This window comes from Euprymna scolopes, chromosome 11, assembly GCF_053919585.1.
Source record: "Euprymna scolopes isolate OS-2025 chromosome 11, ASM5391958v1, whole genome shotgun sequence".
Lineage (NCBI taxonomy): Eukaryota > Metazoa > Mollusca > Cephalopoda > Sepiida > Sepiolidae > Euprymna > Euprymna scolopes.
In genome coordinates this window covers 103,372,509-103,394,855 of record NC_136492.1, presented here as the reverse complement: position 1 = coordinate 103,394,855, position 22,347 = coordinate 103,372,509, and the positions used below count along the sequence as shown (strand labels likewise).

Genomic DNA, 22,347 nt, shown 5'->3' with positions numbered 1-22,347 from the left:
CTGGTCATCAAAAAACTTGATCGAGTAACAAAGAGCCCATTGAACTCCGAGACTCTTGCACACAGTGAAGCTGCTGATGCATATGCATTGATAGCTGCCATGTTGCAAGAAAATTTCAGACTATCCAATTTGCATGAACTACTTTGCAAAACAGACAACGCATTTTTGGTAGAGACCTTAAAATCATCAAATCTTATAAGTGACAGACGTTTGAAAGTTGATGTGGCCAGAGTAAAGGATATGTTGGTAAAGGAAGAAACCCAAATTGAATGGATCAGGGGATAGGAAAAGGTCGCAAACTGTTTGACAAAGATGGAAGCCTCTACTGAAATTCTAAGAGATGTGGGTTAATAACCGGTTTTCTTTGTTTGGGGGTTTATTTTTCTTTTTATTGGAACTTTGACTTACACCTGACACCAGAAGACACCAGCAATGTTAAAGCTGAAGTTATCGAACTTGGATATTCAATATGGCGCCCAGTTAACAGTAACACATGTTAATCCTACGTCGTGGGAAGTACTAAGTGAACTAACACAGACGACTGCTAATATGAAGGATTTCTAAATAATCACCTAATAATAAAACCCAACGATGGATATAACTTATTTTAAATTGAATATAATAGGAGTTGTGTACCTTAAGTTTAAAAATGTGAAAACAACTAAAAACTAACATGACTTCATTGCATCTCGAGTAGATATAGCTAGTATTGAAAGATAGAAAGGAAAAACAATTAAACATAGGAAGAAAGAAAACATCAAATAAAATATTTCACCAGTTTCGTTCAGATCAACAAACATCTTCAGAAAAAGTGAAGACGTTCGTGGATCTGAACGAAACTGGTCAAATCTTTCGTTTGATTTTTCTTTCTTCCTATGTTTAATTGTGTTTCCTTTCTGTCTTTGATACATTATGTCTTTGCGATGTGTTATTTTATGATATACCATGTATTTTATCTTTATATATATATATATATATATATATATAAATATATATAATTATTATTATTATTATTTATGTAACTACAGTCATATCTTGCTACGATGTGCAGACTGTTTCATTCGTTTGATTTCATTAGGCAAGAAGAATTAACATACAAAAATTAAAAAGGTTCAGGACCATTTTCAAATTTTGAGGAGAGAAAATATGCAATGACTGGCGTGAAGCAAATTTAAAGTGCTCTCTTTGATTGAGCACTATCAACGACCCTTGTTGAAATTCAATTATTCTTAATTTTTAGATATCTTTCTACCTGGAATATATATATATATATATATATAGAGAGAGAGAGAGAGAGAGAGAGTCAGAGAGAGATGGAAATGTATATAATCATACATGATTTATAAACTTTTTCATTTTTCAATTAGAAAGCAAAATTGATTTCTCTTCTGATGAGAGGATTATTTTCTTTGAAAAATCAATTTTTAAATGACTTTTCTATACTTTTTACTATAATTTGTTGTACTATCTGAAATTATTAAACTTGTCAAGTATGCAACTTTACATTTCTTTATTTTCCCTTTCATATATACATGTGTGTGTATTTTGTCCTTTAGTCCTTACATTCCATGAACGATGTTTCTGATAAAGGAGGAAGAATTGCTGTTTTCTGGGTCAGATTCTCTCTATCTCACACTCATTGTTGGCTGTGTTTTTATTTTATTTATTTATTTTTTTTTTTCACTTGAAATAGTATTTTATTAGCTTCTTACATCAACTAGTTTCATTCATTGTCTGGAGCGATTTCCATTAAAAAATTATTATATACATTCAAACAAACATTGAAAGAAATGAACATTTAATAACAATTGTGTTTTATATCACGTTTTTCAGGGAACTAACGAGTTTTCTAATTTCTTTTAAAATTCAGTTTGTTGAATTTTTTTTTTTGATTATCCAAGCTTTCAACAGTGATATGGATGGCAATTAAAAAGCAAAATCGTTATGACGTTGTCTCTTTCACTGTTTGGTTTAAAGAATATTTGCGGCCCAACTATATAATATAATATAACATGATATAATATAATATAATATAATATAATATATACATATATGTATTTGTGTGTGTATGAATGAATGGTTGCAGAATATTTTAATGGGCACCTATATGCAAAAGGAACGGTTGTACCAGCTTCATTGGAAATTCACTGTCAAACAGGCTCCTTCTCTCCTCAAAATTGGTTCTGGCAGGAATTGTCCATAAGCAACTATTGAGAGAGAGAGAGAAAGGAGCAGGTAACCAGCTCAGCAGTGTGAGAAAAGAAAGTGGAAAGCCAAAATCATAGCCGAGTCATGGAAGAAGAAGTAGAAGAAGAGTAATAAAACGTTCCATCATCATCATCACTATGATTAATGTCGCATGGAGTCCAGGAATTGTCTACTCTGTTGGCCTCGATAACATCCTGTTTATCATGTAAGTATGTTTCATCCGCTCGCGACTTGCCGTCAGCATCCGGATGTGTAGATGTGATCGGTGAAAAGTCTTCCACACTCCCATTATCAGCAAAACGCACCTTTTTCGATTCAGACTCCAAGGTTACCTCGGTGAGATTACTTGGACTGGTCGAGATTGGTGAATGTTCACTTCGGGGTGTTATCGTACTACTGGATAACACCAGCGAATTAACAGAATAATTTGATGCCTCCGAACCAGTCACAATATAATCTGGCTGTGGCTCACTCGGAGGATCGCTTATGTATCCCAAATGTTCGTAATGATGTTTTGAAACATTACTGTAAATGTGCGATGACGAATCCAAACCAAATTGGTTGTCATGTGACAATGACTGTTCGACCGGTCTGTCGTACAAAGTACTGCTTGAAGACATATTGTTCGGAATGTCATAAATGTTTTGATTTTGGTTGTCAGCTTTGTCGTAAGAATTGGTACTCTTTTTGGAATGCGTCCTTTTGGCTGGAATGATATCCGGTTTGTCATAGATATTTTTATTCTGGCACTCGTCTGCAAGAGAATCGGACGAATTACCCATGTTTTCATAAACGTGTTTCGTCTTATTTGGCACCTTTTCATAACCGTAAGCATTGACAAGATCAGTGGCGGATACTGCACCTTCACTTGTGCTTGTTTCCAAAGAATTCTTGCTCCTTTTCTTCCGACTCTCACGGAAACCGATGCCACTCTTACGCGCCATCTTATTTCCAGTGGAATCAGCAGAAATAGAAATGGTTGAAGTTTGGAAACCAGTGTCAGTTTCTTCAGTTCGGTCAGTCCTGTGTTCCTGTAATGGGCTAGAATCGACATCTGACTCCTTAACTTTGTTGCGTTGAAAACCTGTGTTATTTATGCCATTCAACTGCTCGGATCTGCTTGGACGTCGGTAATCGCCCCTACCAAGTTTCAATTCCTGGGAAATGTACAGCGACTGATCTCGATTCAAGTTTTGAAGAAGGCGACGTGTTCTTTGCTCCCTGTAAAATTAAGAGAATATTTTTAGTGGTAAAGATGTTTGATCTAATATGCGAGTACATTATAAATATCAAAATAGAAATAGTTTCCAATTAAAAATAAACAAAAATTTAATATGATTTTACAAGCTGTATATTCAGTATTGAGTGAATATTGTTAAGATGGATCACTGATGATGGCAGAAAAAAGAAAGAAGGAATAAAAAACATTTTAGAACTAAATATTTTATTTTTGATTTAAAACTATTTTTTAATTTTAAAATAATGGCCAAATTTTAAAATATGATCTTTAGGTTGCGGCCCTGCTGTTTTAACAGCATTGGCAACCACGGTTCTCCAAATTGCAGAGCCATGGTAATCATGGGAAGACAAGTAAAGATGGTAGTTTACTGTTGTTTTCCATCTAGATTCAGGGATATATCGCCCTCAGTGAATTAAATGCGTCCCTGGATACCAACCTAGGAATTTCTACAGCTCCGTGTGGTACATAATGTAATGAGGACAAAAATAGATGGTAACATTTAATGCTTCTAAGACTAAGCTTCTTTCATTAAAAATTAAAAGAAACTTCCTCAACCAACAATTGCCATGGATAATTTCTACCGGAGAGCTCATTGTTCAAACTCTTTGACTTGACATTCACAGGCAACATGATTTGGAATAAATATGTTAAAGACATTACCAATGCTGCTGTAAAGAAGGTGGGCTCTCTCTACCATGCTAGAAAACTACTCACACCTAACAGTATCCTATATCTCTACAAAGTCGCCATTTGCTGCCACATCTGGGTTGACGAATCAACCAGTAGTCTCTCCTCCTTGGGTCCAAAAAAGAGTCTCAAACCTAATAGATCATACAGTAGCTACCAAGCTCCAACCTCTCTTTCATCACTGAAATGTTGTATCCCTGTGCCTGTTTTACAAATACTTTAATGGAATGTGCTTTGATGAGATTATAGCACACGTGCCCCCTCGACGTAAATATTTCCAATTAACCTGACAAGCAGCAAAATCCCACCCCTACACTGAAAAAGTTCATATATGTCAAAAAGTCTTCTACTCTAATAGTTTCTTCCCTCAAACTGGTAAACTTTGGAATTCCCTCCCGGTCTCATGCCTCTCTGACTACTAACATGCAGAAGTCTAAATGTAATGTGAACAGACATCTCACTTCTGAAATCTCTACATAGTAACCAGTGTAGACACGATCCCAAATAGTAGCCTCTTTGCTGCAAGTGGCAAAATGCCTTGTTTGGGGGTGAATAAGAGTAAAAAACAAAGCTAGTTTTGCTTAACTTTTAGTGATGTCTTCACGTAAAAGGCAATTTAAAAAATAATACATGAAGCATGCATGGTCCCCCGTGAGTGCACAGTGAATGAAGCATAAAACAAATGACTAAGTTCAGCATTCCCCCCTTCTCCATTTAGTCCTAAAAGTCTACCGGGGACGTCAAATCCTGGTGAAAATGAACAAACGGAGCAGTTTTAGGTCTTAACATATGTAAATTTGAGCTCTGCACCATGCGAAAAAAAAAAAGAAGAAATGACTAAGTCCATCATTTGCCCCCTCCCCATTCAGTCTCAAAAGTCCCCAAGGCCTTAACATATTTAAATTTGAGTTCAGCACCATGCAAAACTGCTAAATAGACATACGCAGAAAATTTTGGACAAATATCGTAAAACAGTCCCAAAAATGGGGTGTTTTTATTAGCCCTAAAAAGAGCCTTTTATTAGCCCTAAAAGAGCCCCTAGGGGCACACCCAAAAGTTATCATGAAGTATAGACAAACAAAATTATATAGAAATCAGTTAGTTACAACTTTTCAGAAAGTTTTATAAAAATCCAAAGCATCAACTTTTTTTAATAAGCACAAAAGTGTCAATTTTAACCATTTTAACCCGAAAGGCACCCCTAGGGGGGCAACTGGAGTTTTCCCAGAAAATCCGTTCTGTTACTTTTTTACTCATATCATGTTTAATATTTGTGGAAAATTTCAAAAAATTCCGAGGCATAGTTATTGAGAAAAGTGCCAACAGACGAACGGACAAGGCTGAATTTACAGGTCCACCCTCCTTTTGTCGGTGGGGGTGGGGGTGGGGGCCAAAATGTAAAACTATAATTTAATCAAATGAAACCATCGCGATCGCAGTTTTACAATTGAAGTTACTAATGTGTATGTGCAAAGAGACAGAAACAGAGAAAACATTAGGAGAAACGTTTTGTTTAATTGTTAGATGAGAAAAAGAGAAAAATATTTAATTCTAGGTTTTCGCTTCTGCCATAAATATTTTTTTGTGTGTAGGTGGATGATGTTTCAAATTTCATTCTTTTAAATATTCACTTCGCCAAACGGATGCCATCGCAAACTATGGAATTGGTTTATGCCAAGTTCAAAAATTATTAGATGTATTTCATTTATTTCTACATTGTTATCACTAAGGAAACCTACTATTTCCCAATAACTATAAGCAAAATAGTAACTTTTGTTCAATTGACTGCGTATAATAAATCCTTTTACTATTATAGATATTGTTTCAGCAATGAATAATCTAAAAGAAAAGGTTTGATGTGATGTTAAACCAATTACATTTTTATCCAGCCGCAGATCAAAATGTAGTGTCTGTTCTGTCATCAAGAAACATCTTTCTAGACTGAGGTAATATTTCCCCTTTTTGAGGAGTTGAATTTTCCCTACATTAGAATTTGGTGTAGTGTTTCATTTTTCCTTCATGGGAAGGTGAGTAAATGCTCAATGTACTAGATAGAGCAGGTGTGTTTGAACATAGCATTGCTTTGGTCAAGGAACTTCTTTGTATTTTGTTATTAGGTTGGTACAAAAATAATGTCGGTTTTTATCAGATATATATATACGTCAGAAAACGACATTATTTTTGCGCCAACCTAATATTATATTGTATACTTGACAATGTAGATGGTATTGCCAGACTGCCATAAGAGTAATCATACAGTATCATATTTGGTAAGAAATATACGTGAGTCAATCCAAAGTGCTCAATATCCTGGCTAGAACAGGCATTTTTTACATTTGCCCAGGAAAAACAATGTCACTATAATTTACACTTCAATTATTACATCGGTTATTATTTTTTTTTGTTTTGTTTTGTTTTGTAAATATATAAATACAACAGAACCCCGGGATACGGCATTAAAAATTAGTAACAAAATACAGAACAGTATATAATACATGTATATAATCAAATAATATTATAATTAACACCGTAAGACGGGGTAGTTACCGTAACCAGGGGCCGAAAAACACATCATATTCCACATCGTAACCTGAAAAAATGTATCCTAGGGCCACCGTATCCCGGGGTACGCCAAATCCACTCAGCATTGTTGTAAGTTATAATCATAATGCATTATCATATTTGGTAAGTGGTATATAGTAATAGAAGAGTGCACAGTATCCTAGACAGAGCAGATGCCAACAAAGCTCCACAACACTTCTCGAAGCCAGAGTTGCACCAAAAGAGCGTCATGCTGACTGTTTGGTGGTCTGCGACCGGTTTCATCCACTACAGTTTTTTGAATGCTGGCGAATCCATTACGGCAAAGAAGTACTGCAAACAAATGGATCAAATGCATCGGAAACTTTGACAAAAACACCCAGCATTAGTTAACAGAAAAGCCTCAATTCTCTTCCACGAAAATGCCCGACCACACGTTACTAAACCGATCCTGCAGAAGTTGAACGAATTGGGCTACAAAATTCTGCCTCATCCGCCATATTCTTCAGACCTCTCACCTACTGATTACTGCTTTTTAAAAGCATTTCGACAACTTGAAAAACGCTTCAAAAACCTAAGTGATATCAAAAACGCTTTTAGCGCCTTCATCGCCACCAGAGAGCAAGATTTTTACGTTACTGGCATAAATAGACTTGTTTTGCATTTGCAAAAGTGTGTTGATTCTGATGGTTCTTATTTCGATCAATAATTTTTTTATTTGAGCTGAGATATGTTCATCAGAATTTAAAAGTTAGAAACCGCAAGAACTTTCTTGTCAACCTGATATAAGATAATCTACTCGATGTTGTCCAGGATTTATAACAGTAATAACAATGTACCATATCATAATAATGTAGTATAGCTTCTGATAATTGGTACAGAGTAATCCAAGAGTGCTCAATTTCCTAGGTAGAGCAGATGTGTTTAAACACAGCATTGCCCAAGAGAAAGACTTTCGATATTTTGATTTTTATTATGCTGTATACAAGACAATGTACATGGTGTTGCCTGTGAATCAAAATAGGAAAAGTAAAGTATCATATATGGTAGGGAGTATAAGTTAGTCAATCCAAAGGGCTAAATATCTTGAATAGAGCAGATATGTTTAAAGAGTATAAAAATGTGACTGTGTTTTGTTATACTGTTTTATACAAGAAAATCTACTCGGCTTTGCTCAGGATAGAAAGTGATAAATAGTCATTAAAAAGTGCCTGATATCTTAAGAATAGCAAGTATATTCAAATGTAAGTTCACTTCTTCTTATTGATTTATACGATCCTGGACAACGCTGGGTAGTCGTACTTTTTAATAGAAAAAATATAAAACCAAAAAATTTTTAAATGACAGGAGGATGTCTCGTATCCATTTTTTCTACCAAACTGTATTGCCAAAGCTTTCAAACATAACTCCTTGAAAATGATGAATAATAAAAATAATTACAAATAAGTTGAAAGAATTTTATACTTACATTTGATGCTTGACACAAACAAAATAAATACAAATGATGCAACAGATAAGAAAGATTGTTGCTAAGACCAACAGGATAATTTCTGAAGTTCTCGGATTCCAATAATTGGGGACTTTTTCAAGTTTATCTTTGTCAAAAACTTCTTGCAACAGAGCCTCCTTTGTCAGAATCAAACTGAAAGTTGAAAGCAAATATATTCTTCTTATTATTTCTATGTATTTTCTCATTATGTCTTCAAGTTGAACATTTGTCCATGACATTGTAACAAAACGCACAAACATCTCACAAACTGGAAACAAAACATCCTCATTTTTCGCCAAATTGTTCCAATCATACTCTCTACAAACATAAAACTCATTCAGAAAGTTGCAAGATTCATAGTAAAACCAATATATTAGATCTGACATAGGCACCATTATTCATTTTGGACATCTGATGAAGTAGATTTCCTGGTGAATCATGGGGAGTATCAGTATACTTTTATGACTGAGTGAAATATACTCCTACTTTCTCAAATATTATCTGTTTATGAGAGTCAATGTCTATTCTGGTGCTGTGCTATGCCTCAGTCTTTACTAGTCCCAATATATGAAAGACGCTGCAGTGAGTATGAGAAATTGAAACAAAGTTTTTTATATGACTTCAAAAGGTGAACCGTCCATCCACTTCGATTGTAAATGTTACATGATAAGGGCTGTCCCCTGTTCATGTAAGTATAAAAATAGAGAGATTAGTTAAAATGGAAATAAGAGAAAGCAGAAATCGAACCCTGGACATAAGTTTTAAAGAACAATAGGTTTAAATGGAATGTCCAGTAAATTGTTAATTCAGATGAAATAAATAATAAATAAACTATTCAATTGTTAAAAGAATGTGGATAATAAAATATGGTTAAATAAATTAGATATGTAGGTTAAATTCCTTTGTGGAAACAACACAAGAAAAATAGGTTATTGGGAAATCAATGTCGAAAACGTGCAAAGTCGCGCATGTTGAGACACGTGAATTTTGCTCACGTGGCCGGGATGCATGGAGTTCTCAATATAGGAGGTGGGAGTTAGTTGGTCGTAGAGAGAGTCAGAGAGAGTCAGAGACAGTCAGGGGAGACAGAGACAGGCGGACGTCTGAAGCGAGACGTCACTTCAGAAACTAAGATGTGAAACTTTGAGTTCTTAATGAGGAAATCCCGACCGGTCGTATTAAATAAATCCATCATGTGTTTTGGATAAAGCTCATCTTTGTGTTTGTGATTTCTACAAAAAGGTAAATTGTATTGTTATTATATGTCTGTGTATAAAATGTCATTACATACACATCTCTCTCTCTAAGATACAACATCATATGTAATAAGACAAGAACTCTCACTAAGACTCATATCATTACGAATAAGAACTCTCACAAGAAAAAGCATCACTTATAATAGTCTCTCTCTAAGACTCTTTAATGAAACAACTATATAACATAAGTCCCACTTTCTTCTTTTTTAAAATTTTCTCTCAGCGATATAATTCTGAAAATTGTTTTTAGCACATCCCTCAAATCAACAGGCCCCAAAATGCAGACAATAAAATGTTTATATTTTATCACTCTGGAAAGTATCAAAGCAATCACTACTGCATTCCGGATGTGATATTTATCCGTGACTACATATCTTTACTATCTAGGTTATAATTCTTATTTACTATCCTAAACTGCAGCAGCTTATGTATGGCTGCCCTCAGCAAGGTCATATGACATGGCTAGCCAATCGCAATGTCACTATCAAAGACTAACCACCTGTGGACTTGAAAAGCCTTCTTTATGGCAGGGATAGAGTGGACAATATATGATATGTTGGTTCAACTATATAACAGTGAAACACAAACAAAGAGATTAACTTAAATCATTAAACAGAAATATATATATATATATATATATATATATATATATATATATATATATATATATATATATATATATATATATATATATATGAAATAAAAATTACAATTGAATTTACCAAAATGATCCAAGATGGTAAAACTAAAGTATATTATAAATATTAAAGAATTAATATTTATAAAGTAATCTCAACCAGATGTAAAAGCTCGATAAAACCAAATAGGAGATAGAGCTTAAAATAAGACATTATGTCTCGGCAGCCGTGTCAAACGCATATCTTATTTTTCTTTTATTAATATTATTGGAGTTTTCCCCTTTTCCTTGTACATATTTATTCCATGGATTTCGGCCTTTTGGATTATTTTGAACCATCTTCCAATTACGTGATTTCCTTGGATTTTACTTGTGCGAATGGAAATTCAATTAACTTTCTTGGATTTATATTTTTGGATTTTACCGTCATTGGATAATTTACCTTTCACCAGACTATCCATTCACGTGTAATCACCTTTTTCTTCACCATATTCCCTCTGCTTCACTTTTTGTTATCAAGTAAGATCTTTGACTTACTTGCAGTTTCATCAAATACTTTTGTATGCAAAATCCGATCCCGCATTTTGCTAATTCCTACCCTCTGATGAGAAGAAAAGTATTTCTTCAAAACTCCGTGGATTAAGGACTATCTACGCATTAAGTGTTTTCTTTTCAGATTAAATATGTTTTTAACTCTTTTTCTAAGTGTTTTTAACATGTTTTATTAATTGTTTGATCTTATATATATTCGGGCAAATATTATTAAATGCAACGGAGACACTGCTTTATGATTCCTTTTTTAATTTTTCGATTTTCTGTATAATCTTTTTTATATCAAAATCAAAAATATTAATAAAAGTTCTATAATTGTTGCTGTCACGAGCGCTTTCGAGTTGTTCATGAATCATCTTCAGGTGTTGAAGTAAAAGTGTGAAGAAGCAAAAATGAGAATTAAAAGTGAAAACTAAAATATACAGTAAACATCGATAAGTTCAAATATAAAGAGTCGATGAAAAGTCGATCCAAAATATAGATCGATTAAAAATTCGAGGATTAAAATCAGCAAGTTCGTGGACACTGTTAACAAAGTCCGTCCACTACGAACTATGCAAGACATTTCAGAACGTTGCTGCTTTTCTTGAATATCATTTATAGTGGGTTGAAGGGTTCTAATATATGACGCTTCAAGAATTTTTAATTTTTTTATATTATTTTCATGTTGTATAATTTTTATGTTGTCAACGAGTACCTTTCTAAGATTGGATATATAAAGGAGATAATCAATGATAATAAAAAAGTTATTTTTAAAGTTTACCCTCTCAGTTCTTCCCTGGAAAGTTTTGTTCCGTCTTTGTCCATTCCTGACAGGTAGATAGTGGAACTAAAATAGAATAATTTTAAAGAAAAAGAAATCATGAAATTATTATTTTTTTTTAATTCTAATAAATGCCTTACAAAGTTCCGTCTAAAAATGTAAGAAACAGAGAGAAAATGAAATTGCAAGAATAAGATTGTTTCAATCTCATAAAAATTGATTTTACATAAAGTATTTTGTTTGCAAAACATACAAAAAATTACTTTAAAGTTAACAAAGCAAAAGATGAAATAGTGAAGATAAAGACTAATTAGTTGTATTTTTTTTCGGATGTTTTTTTTTTAGATAAAAATTGATAATTTAGATTATTTGGATTATTCAAACTACTATTCTCATTTAAAGACATTTATCCATGCAGACCTGTGGCGTAACGGACAAAAGTGCTAAGTGATGATCAGTTGTAAATAACAGTCATTTAGCGGTTGCAGGTTCAATCTTCAATGCAACGATACTAAAAGTACAATTAAATATTACTTAAGATTTCTATCCGACCATGGCCGACGAAACGTAAACATATTTTATTATTAATTAATTTCATTATTAATGATTAAATAAAGGATTTCATTTGAAATTCCATTCTGATTATATATACTTAAAAAATATATATAAACATTTCTTAAAATTACTTGAAATATCATAATAGAATTTAAAATACTTTTTATTTGAAACAACTATTTGCAATGTTGTTTTAATGAAATAATGAAAGCGGCTGCTTATTAATCATGATTTGTTTTATGGTTAATGTAAAAATAATAACTTTCTTTCCTATCTATAACATTTGAGTGGATTGCTAATTTATTCTGAATTGCTATAATTTTTTCTATACACTATTTTTTTTTGTAAAACTAATTTTCTAATTGCCATCTTCCATTTTTAATTTTGAACACAAAGCATATAAACTTTGAAAACATTGCATATTAGCAGTCGCCTGTGACGGAATAAGTAATTTTTAAAATACTTTTTAGCCAACTACGTTATCATATATGGTAAAATAAATGAAAAATGGTTAGGCAAAAGCAAAATTTGGTTTGTTAGCTGAAATGTTATTTGGACCTGACTTTGAAAATCTGACAAAATAACTTTATATGTTAGATGTATGATAAATATATTTTTTAATTGTCACAATTCAAATTGCAATTGTCGTCTTCAAAAATCTGCGACCACACAAACAAGAAATGAATACAGCATTAAATAAGGTAAATCAGTTTAGCTTAAAATATTGTTGGAGACGCCCCTCCATGGGATTAATGGACTATCTCATGACATCACTTCCTCTAGTGACGTCACTTCCGGTATCGAGACCGGTGCCCGGCAGTCTGAGATTGGCACGCGACCAAGCCGGTCATGAGCAAATGCCCATAGTTGAGGAATGGTATTCCTAACCTGTCTTTGCCGGTAATATATGTGAATACATGTTCGTTTCCTAAAAATCCTGTGTTCCTTCGTTCTTATTACCATTTAACCCCATAACAAATATATTAATTTGGTTAAGTAGTCTCCAACAAACCTATTATTTCCCTTACAGAAGCACTTAGATATTCGGAATCAGTTCCATTGTGTTTGCGGAAAAATTTTATATATTAATACACTTTTAGTTTTTGTGTAGATGCTCTAACCTTTCCTTCTATGGAGAACATACACACAGATACATTGACATTTATACATAGATCATCTGTTAGCTATCAAATCGAATGGAATTGACAATTATTAAGTATACACAATGCAAAACATCAACCAATATATAATATTTCTTTAGCTAAACTGATTTATGTTATGGAGTAATTTGATCTACCTATTTTAGTAATGATGGACTCACCCAAAGACTATAAATATAGCTACATCTAATGCATTATTGATCAGCAATTCGTGGCAGTTATGGTCCCAGAATCATGAGGTGTAATTCTGTAACATACTTTTGTTAATACGCTTTTGTTAATACCAATGTGTTTGTCTGAATTAAGGTTACAACAGTGAGGGTAGGTTCGTTTATAACTAACAGATTTTGCCTGCTCGTTGCAACAACCTCTATATTAATGAAGTAGCTGCTGGAATTTCCTGCTGGAAGAAAGTATCGTAGGTTCGGAACAACAGATGCCACATACAAATTCAATACAGCTAGGCTAATCGTTACTATCTTATGTAGCTTTCAAACACCTTTGCCGACACATTCAATCGTGATAATAAAATCATTACATGCTAGGAGCAACACCATCACAATTGTAACATCATTAGAGGAAAGGGTACCTATTTTACCCTCTAAATATTTAGACCTACCACAGCTAGTAGTCAACATGTTCCACAGATTCTACACTTACACCGACTGTAACTGGCTCCTGCGGAGTAGAATAAAAAAAATAATAAAGTCTCCCTCAGGAAAATCCGCTCCCTCTGATTGATTGTCTGCTGATTCTCTTAGTCCGGAATTAGATCATTCTAAATGAACACTTCAGAATATTACATTATGGTGTCGCCAGGACAAATATTTTATGCACGGCATCAATTTCAGTTAATACACACTTAATTTCCAACATATAGCAACAGTGAACGAATCTTCCACCCATTTTACATAACTAATGACTGTTTAGCTTTTCTGCTAAGACTAAAACATACACAAACATACGTATAGTATCTAGTAGTAAATTATCTTCTACCTTCTTTCTTTCTTTTTTCTTTCTTGTAGTTGACCGATATTATATCAGTCAGGATTTAATGAATAATGTTTGCTTATTTTTTCCCTTTACACATCTTATTTTACACATTAACTAATTTATTAGGATTACACTTTCTTTTCTCATTCAGATCGCCTACAAGCAGAGGACGATGTTTGCACAAAACATATATACCACGGTTTGATGAATAATATTCACTTTTTTTATTTGTAGATTTATACTTTCCTTCTTTTGACATTCAGTATATTCTTTTGGACTTATGCATTTACTGAAGTGCACTGAAATAATCATGTGATTATTTAGAAGCCCCTTACAGACGTGAGGAGGGCATAGTGTTTTGCAATTATTGCATACTTTCACTTAACAAATTAATAACAGATGTTTTAAAGCTTACATTTAACTGGAATATACTTTTTATAGATTACTGTGGCAAAATAATTGTATGGTGGATTCCGAGAATACATTCTAACAAAAAAAAAAACACTTCTCTACAGAATGCGATAAATATAAACAATACAAACATAATAATCGCTCAAAAACAGAAAATTAACGACTTGGAACCTTAAAATTATTCTAATGTTTCATAAATACTAGCAACTTATTTTTAATAATTCAGCCTGTTAACATACATGTATAAGTAAAAAAAAATATAGATAATATCTTTGAACACTCGATAATTTTACAAACATATAAAATTAAATCAACTTCTAAACATGATGCATTTCTGCTAAAAAAAACATATGTAGCATCTTTGAAGTCTTGATAATTGCTCCAAATTATTAAAATTAAAGACTGGAACTCTTCAAATTTTACAACAGTGAGCTCTAACAAAAGGTTTCAGAATTATTGGCATTTTAACACGCATTGCTAACTCTTTCCTTGTGCAGACGGATCTAACATAAAATATAATCAAACACATATTTGTCTTTCCTTGCTCGGACAGAACACTTTCAAAATGTAAACACAGCATTGGTTTTGGAATGAAAATATGCACAAAATACCGACAAGCCACTAATTTCGAAAATTTCTGTTTTTACTTCTTATTATTTTTCTAATGGACCAGTTTTCGTAATTTTTTTTTGAAATTATACTGATTTAGGCATGACAAATAAGTATGTAATGTTTTTTCTTAAATGTTTTTTTAGAATCAGCCAGTACCTGCAGGTTATCGCTTCAAACCAACACTAATCGCCAGTAACTAACAGTGCTGACAATCACAGACAGTGACTTCCACTAGCTACCACTGGAAAACTATGCACGACAATGGAAGCCAGATAATTTCATTTTGGCCACAGCCACCAGTGTCTGCTATTTTCCAGGGACGACAGTGGGCATGAACAACAACCGTAGTTTAATTTGTTTATGAATGGGGGGGGGGCTTTACCGATTCTGTTCTGGATCTATTATGCTTCCACTAGGCAACGCCGGTTAACAGGTCCTGCTAGTTTATTATAATTTTGTTTACTTTTGAAATTTTTATGGATAAGAAAAAAATATTATAGGGTTAAATTAATAATATTGAAAAAAAAATTGAAAGAAAGAGAAATATAAAGAAAGATGCACCAGGCAAACTCACCCTCCCAGTTGTAGATGTTGGGCTGAGCTATAACTCTTACCATCTTCAACTCTTTCTATGACAATCAGAATACCTAAAATTGCAGACATATTTCTGAAAAAGAAAAGAAAAAGGAATCCTTACAAGCAATTATTACTCACCTCTTTGTCTATAAGATATTTCACAAAGGCCATGTGTCAGACTAGGTTTTGTGTAATTGATGTGACTTTGCTATCTATCAACAAATGAGTCAGGGATGACAAATCCAATGTGGATCAGATAAAAAATACGGCATTTGCAATGGATAGTCTCGTGCCAAGACAAAACAGTAATTGGAGAATCACTGTATTATTTATAATTATTTCATTGCACTAAACTGTAGAAATGCACACATGCATATTCATGTATTAATAGTCTAAAATCCGAAATTAATCTGTACATCTGTCATTACGTTTTTAGCGTGTCACTGCTTATCAAGGCCCAAAGGTTACTCGAGAATAAGGGTCAATGAGTGTCAGTCAACCAGTGAAACAACCCTGCGATTATCGGCAATGGTGGAATTTGGGTTGTGTTTATTTAAGAGGACAACTCACCAGAAATTTGTTTACATTAGATTTGAAAACGGCCATATTATAGTCAGTTGGGAAGCAGAGCCACGCCATTGTGTTCCAAAGAGAGATAGTTCTAGTTTCTAGGAAATAAACTTTGCTCATGGAACTTGTATTTAATTTTATAGATAAAAATGGAAATTGTTGACAGTTGTTGTAACTAGATGAGTGTTTGTTGTGAATGTTGTACAAGGATGGGGGGGGGCGTATAGATAAAAGCTCAGTTGAGCACGTGCCATGTGAATAACGATGTCTCTTTATTTTTGGTTTCTTGCTGAATCTCCCAATTAAGATCAGGAAAAACGATCTTCATTCACGAATCTCTCGTTTTACAAACACTGAGTTGTTATTAATGTTAAATGTTACAATGGTGTTAAACTGGCTGCTTCCTTAGTCTGCACTCTATCCCAAATTATGGCAGCCCATGCGCAGTTGTCTTGAGCAAGGTTGTATGAAATTGATAATCAATCGTAATTCCACCATTGAAAGCTAACCACTTGTGAACCTGAAAGCTCAGTCAAGTTCTTGTGGCATGGTCCTTGGCTTTAGTAGAGACCATTTTAGACGACGATAGCATCTTTGGATATTTTCAAGAACCACACCAGCATTCAATATAAATTGGGTATAAACATTGTTACAGTGAAGAAAGTATATATATATATATATATATATATATATATATATATATATATATATATATAGGCATGCAAATAGAAATAAATGAAGCATTGAGAAAATAGATGGGTCACCAAATAGCAAGTGCTAATTAAAACATAAACAGAGTTCTATAACTGAAATTTTGAAAAAAAAAACAACTTTTATAGCAAAACATTTTTGTATTACACTTTTATAAAAATATAAAAGTTATTTCAAACGGTAAGTGTTTATATACATAGATTCGTGAAGAAAATTGAATTAGCAATCATTTTCTAAAAATGTGTAAATTAATATGTTCATAATACTCACATACATAAATTAATATGTTCATAATAGTCACATACATAAATCAATATGTTCATAATACTCACATACGTATATTGCTTGCATACGTAAGCAATATACGTATGTGAGTATTTGGCAGCGTGGCGTTGTGTGTGTGTGTTGTTCTTGTTAATGCATGTATAGTAATTCGTTTCTGTTTGCCTGTCTATTGCTAGTGTCCAAGAGTGTGTGTGTGCGAGATTACAAAGGCTTGTATGTGAGTTATTGTAGTGTTTTGTTTTCGCCTTCCCCGGCTAAAGGCACTAGGGAAGGGATTCAGCAGACGTTTTAAGGTGTGACCGATTTGTCAAATCTCTGGGGAGCGGGTCCTTTTTGTTTCTTCCCTTTATAGAAGTTTCTAAGTTTGCACTGGCTTATTACTTTCACATAGACTTGTTCCTTTCGAGATTCGGAACGATTTTCATTGGGTGAAAATGCTTTGAGTTAAGGCGTTCTTGTGAAAACTTACTTGCTTTTGAAAGTGACGTTTTCACTGAGTGTACAATAGATGATAAATTAGTTTAACTAGGATAAAGTGGACAATATATATTTGTTTTACTTTTATTTATATAACAAAACCAATCTATCATTTTGTATAACAGTTATAAATAGACAGAGGTCTCATAGATAAGAAAGTTGTATGCAAAGTGTTTCTATGTCTTTCTAAATTGCCTAAGGAATCTTGAAGCAATATTCTTAAGAATTTTCTATATTAATTTAATACATTTTCTATCCAATCTTTTGAATGGATTTTTCTTTTCTTCAATTCCTCGTATTTTGAGAGATTAAAAAATTAACAAAACATGAAATCATTACGAGAACAAAAAAGAAAGATTTCGGTAATGTCACTAAATCTAATATTGAGTTTCAACAGCAGCAACAGCAGATATCTTAACTGTAGTTTCTGAACGTATATACCGTTCATTGGATAAAACAGGGGAGGGTAGAGCGGTGGCCCTTGATATATCTAAGGCTTTTGACAGGGTATGGCACGATGGTCTTCTAAGGAAAATTAGATCATATGGAATCACTGGACGAATTCATAATGTAATTAAATCCTTCTTAAGTAATAGAAAAATCAAAGCTGTCCTCGACGGTCGTACATCCAAACAATATGACATAAATGCGGGAGTATCTCAGGGGTCTATCCTTGGACCTCTATTATTCTTGATATTCATAAACGACCTCCCTGATAAAATTGTTTCGGAGATGGGTATATTTGCTGATGACACCACTCTCTATAACAGATATGAGGGGAAAACAAATGAACACATATCCAAGGAAATGGCAGAAACACTAGAGGATGACCTCCAATCCGTAGTGGAATAGGGACAAAAATGGTTGGTCACATTCAATGCTGCTAAGACTAAGCTTGTTTCCTTCAATAACTACAAGAAACCTTCTCTACCACCAATAGCAATGGCCAAGAACACATTACCTGAAAGTACTTCTTTTAAACTCCTCGGCCTAACGTTTACAGGGAATATGAACTGGAATAGATATATTGAGAGCATTGCAAGGAAGGTTGGCTCCCTCTACCATGCTAGAAAACTACTTACGCCTGACAGTATCCTATACCTCTATAAGGCAACCATTTGCCCATGTATGGAGTACTGTTGTCACATCTCGGCTGGTGCATCTGCTTCTTGTCTCTCGCTCCTAGACAGGGTTCAAAAGAGAGTCGCCAACCTGATAGGTCCTGAACTGTCATCTAGGCTTCAACCTCTGTCCCATCGACGAGATGTTGCATCCCTCTGCCTGTTCTACAAATACTTTAATGGTGAATGCTCTGACGAACTGCAAACACTTGTACCTCCCCGACGTAACTACCCCCGACAAACCCGACAAGCTACTAAGTCTCATCCCTTTACAGTGGAGATCCCTAGGTGCAAGAAAGCCTTTTACTCCAATAGTTTCTTCCCCAGAACTGCGGGTCTTTGGAACTCCCTTCCGGGATTCTGCTTTCCCAACTGCAATGATATGCAGAAGTTCAAGTGTAATGTTAACAAACATCTTTCTACTCTTCTCCTTTCATAATGACCCCGCTAATTAAGTCCCTAATAGTAGCCCCCTGCTTCAAAGTGGCACTGTGCCTTGTTTGGGGTGAAAATTGAATAATAAAAAAAAAGAGTTGATTGCAAGAAAATGAAATCTGTTCAGACATTAAAAAATGTTTGTTATGTCAAATATTATTACATCAGGAGTCATTTCCAGTCCAATTTTATTTAGTATCTAAACTTGAAAAATATACGATTTAAATATGTAAACATAGGTTAAAAACTTACCAACATGGCTATCTTTTTTAACTGCGTCATTTTGAAGCAAAAAGCTTTGACCTTGTTGATCGAAACGAGCCAAAATTAAAAGTTTGAAGCAAAAATAAGAACTGACGACACACTTTGAGAAAAAAAAAAATATCATAGAAATATTTTATATACAAACACTATTGGTCTAATCAGAAAACAATTAATAAAACAACTAAGAAATTTCTCGTTTCGGATCACGTCTTTTCCCTTTCCCGATCAACAAGGTCATGGCTGTTAGGTTCGATATGAATCGTATACAAGACGTCGATGTTGATTAGTTTTTAACTAATGTTTACATATTTAAATCATGTACTTCTTGAGTTTAGATGCTTAAAATAAAATAAATATTAACTCGAAATGACTCCTCACGTAATAATATTTAGCATAAAAACGGGGTTGATATGATGCCTTCTGATGAAAATATTCAATTCTAACCTTGCGATGATTTTACAGAAGTTCGTAATTAATGTTCATTCGAAGGAACAGTCTTTAATAACAAGTCGACAATTCAGATCTTAAATATAATAATAACTGAGTCTAATTATCCAGGCTTCAAATAAAGACTCAAAAAGACACACAAAATAATATCTTGGCCTAATCATTCAGGCTTAAAATTGAAGTGTCAAGAAGACGAAGGTTAGAGACGCTAAATGTCTCGTATGCAGTGAGTGAGTTCCATAGGTCCTACTCGTACGGCTGTCTTAGTGGAACTGAAAAAGAACACATGCAAAAAACCCGTGAAGGGTAATCGCCCCGCGGCAAATACAATCGACCAATTTGATTGGTCTAAAACAAAGACAATGAGAGGCATGATGCCATTGTCAAATTTCTGACAAAATAGGAACTTATTGATATTTATATTTTAATAGGAACTTATTTATATTTATATTTTAATAGGAACTTATTTATATTTATATTTTGATAGGAACTTATTTATATTTTGATAGGAACTTATTTATATTTATATTTTAATAGGCACTTATTTATATTTATATTTTGATAGGAACTTATTTATATTTATATTTTAATAGGAACTTATTTATATTTATATTTTAATACGAACTTATTCATATTTATATTTTAATACGAACTTATTCATATTTATATTTTGATAGGCACTTATTTATATTTATATTTTGATAGGAACTTATTCATATTTATATTTTAATAGGCACTTATTTATATTTATATTTTGATAGGAACTTATTTATATTTATATTTTAATAGAAACTTATTTATATTTATATTTTGATAGGAAATTATTTATATTTATATTTTGATAGGAAATTATTTATATTTATATTTTGATAGGAAATTATATATATTTATATTTTAATAGGAAATTATATATATTTATATTTTAATAGGAAATTATATATATTTATATTTTAATAGGAACTTATTTATATTTATATTTTGATAGGAAATTATGTATATTTATATTTTGATAGGAAATTATATATATTTATATTTTAATAGTAAATTATTTATATTTTGATAGGAAATTATATATATTTATATGGTCAACAAGAAAAAAAAACTTACTTTTCAAATGTTACTTTGTTTCCTAACACACTTTGCTTGGAGAGACTGGTTGAAATCATGTAGATGTTTAAGTTTTTATTGAACATCAACTGCAAAATAAAATAAAAATTATTATGAACATTTTTTTTTTCAAATCAATGCATTATTCAAATTCACATTTTTTTCTGAAATTTTGTTAAAAGTAAAAAAGAACATTTGGAAAGCCTGAATAAAGAACAAGATGAATCCAATGTTTTTTTTTTTTTTTACATATTTTAGTGTATTATTTTCTTTTTGATGTGAATAGACAGGTTTGACCACTGAGCAATTGGTCCATCGAATGTTTTGGCGTAGGAATATATTTTAATTGACAACTTTTTTCAGCACTGTTAAAGTAAAAGATTATTTTTTGTTAAATTTCTTTGCATTTTCTCTAATTGTTTCGAACGTCGAGTCAGATGGACCTTCGATGACAACCGAACTAAGTATAATGGAAATTGATACTCTTTTATATCCTCAATCTTAAATCCATAAACAAACGAAATTTGAAATATAGAATTCAACCGTATCAGTTTATTTTAATTAAAAGTCATGAATTAGACTAATGTAAAAACAAATGATTTTGTGGTAGACGAAATGGAAAACTTCTGTTATTGACACCTTAACAAGTTTTACATTTGTTCTGTATTCAAACTCAGAACTTGCAGCCATGAAAATTTGTCAAGATTTTGGTTTTCTCTTAGAGTCTTTTGAAGACTTTTATAATTGGTCATACATGAAAATACCATAAAGTCCAAAAAACATTTAGATTATTCAGACTACTGTTCTCATCGTGAATGTACACACACACACACACACACATCGTGATAGGTTTGCTTTATTAAAGTTTCAGGCTCATTCATTTTACACACACACACACACATATATATATATATATATATATATATATATATATATATATATATATATATATATATATATATATAGATTGCTTCATGGCCGGGTTCGAATATAATGTAGCTGGTATATAATGAGTTGGTATATAGTGAGTTTCTTCATGCCGTCTATGTGTTTCATGATATTCTTTGTAGTGGTGCATATATAACTGTTTAAATAAATATACATTACACATATATATACAGTTCGATAGGACATTTTATCAACAAACATTTCCTTAACAACAAAGGGACGGAACATCTTCTGGGGGAATTATTTTTTGCTAAACAGGAAAACATTCATCTGGGAAACTTGAAATGAACATTCCTTCCGGT

At 32.7% G+C, this 22,347-nt stretch overlaps 1 protein-coding gene across 1 annotated transcript in view; it reads right to left on the bottom strand.

The window, feature by feature from the left end:
• Nucleotides 1-1,530: 1,530 nt before the first annotated feature.
• LOC145288246 (uncharacterized) overlaps nt 1,531-22,347 on the bottom strand; it is a 21,494-nt gene continuing 677 nt past the window's right edge. Inside the window, exons 2-6 of the mRNA XM_080136285.1 lie at nt 21,098-21,186; nt 15,679-15,771; nt 11,374-11,439; nt 8,145-8,318; nt 1,531-3,429 (exon numbers count right to left, since the gene is read on the bottom strand). Coding sequence (XP_079992411.1) covers nt 2,280-3,429; nt 8,145-8,318; nt 11,374-11,439; nt 15,679-15,771; nt 21,098-21,186 — 1,572 coding nt within the window. The 3' untranslated portion in view covers nt 1,531-2,279. The remainder of the gene's footprint in view (nt 3,430-8,144; nt 8,319-11,373; nt 11,440-15,678; nt 15,772-21,097; nt 21,187-22,347) is intronic.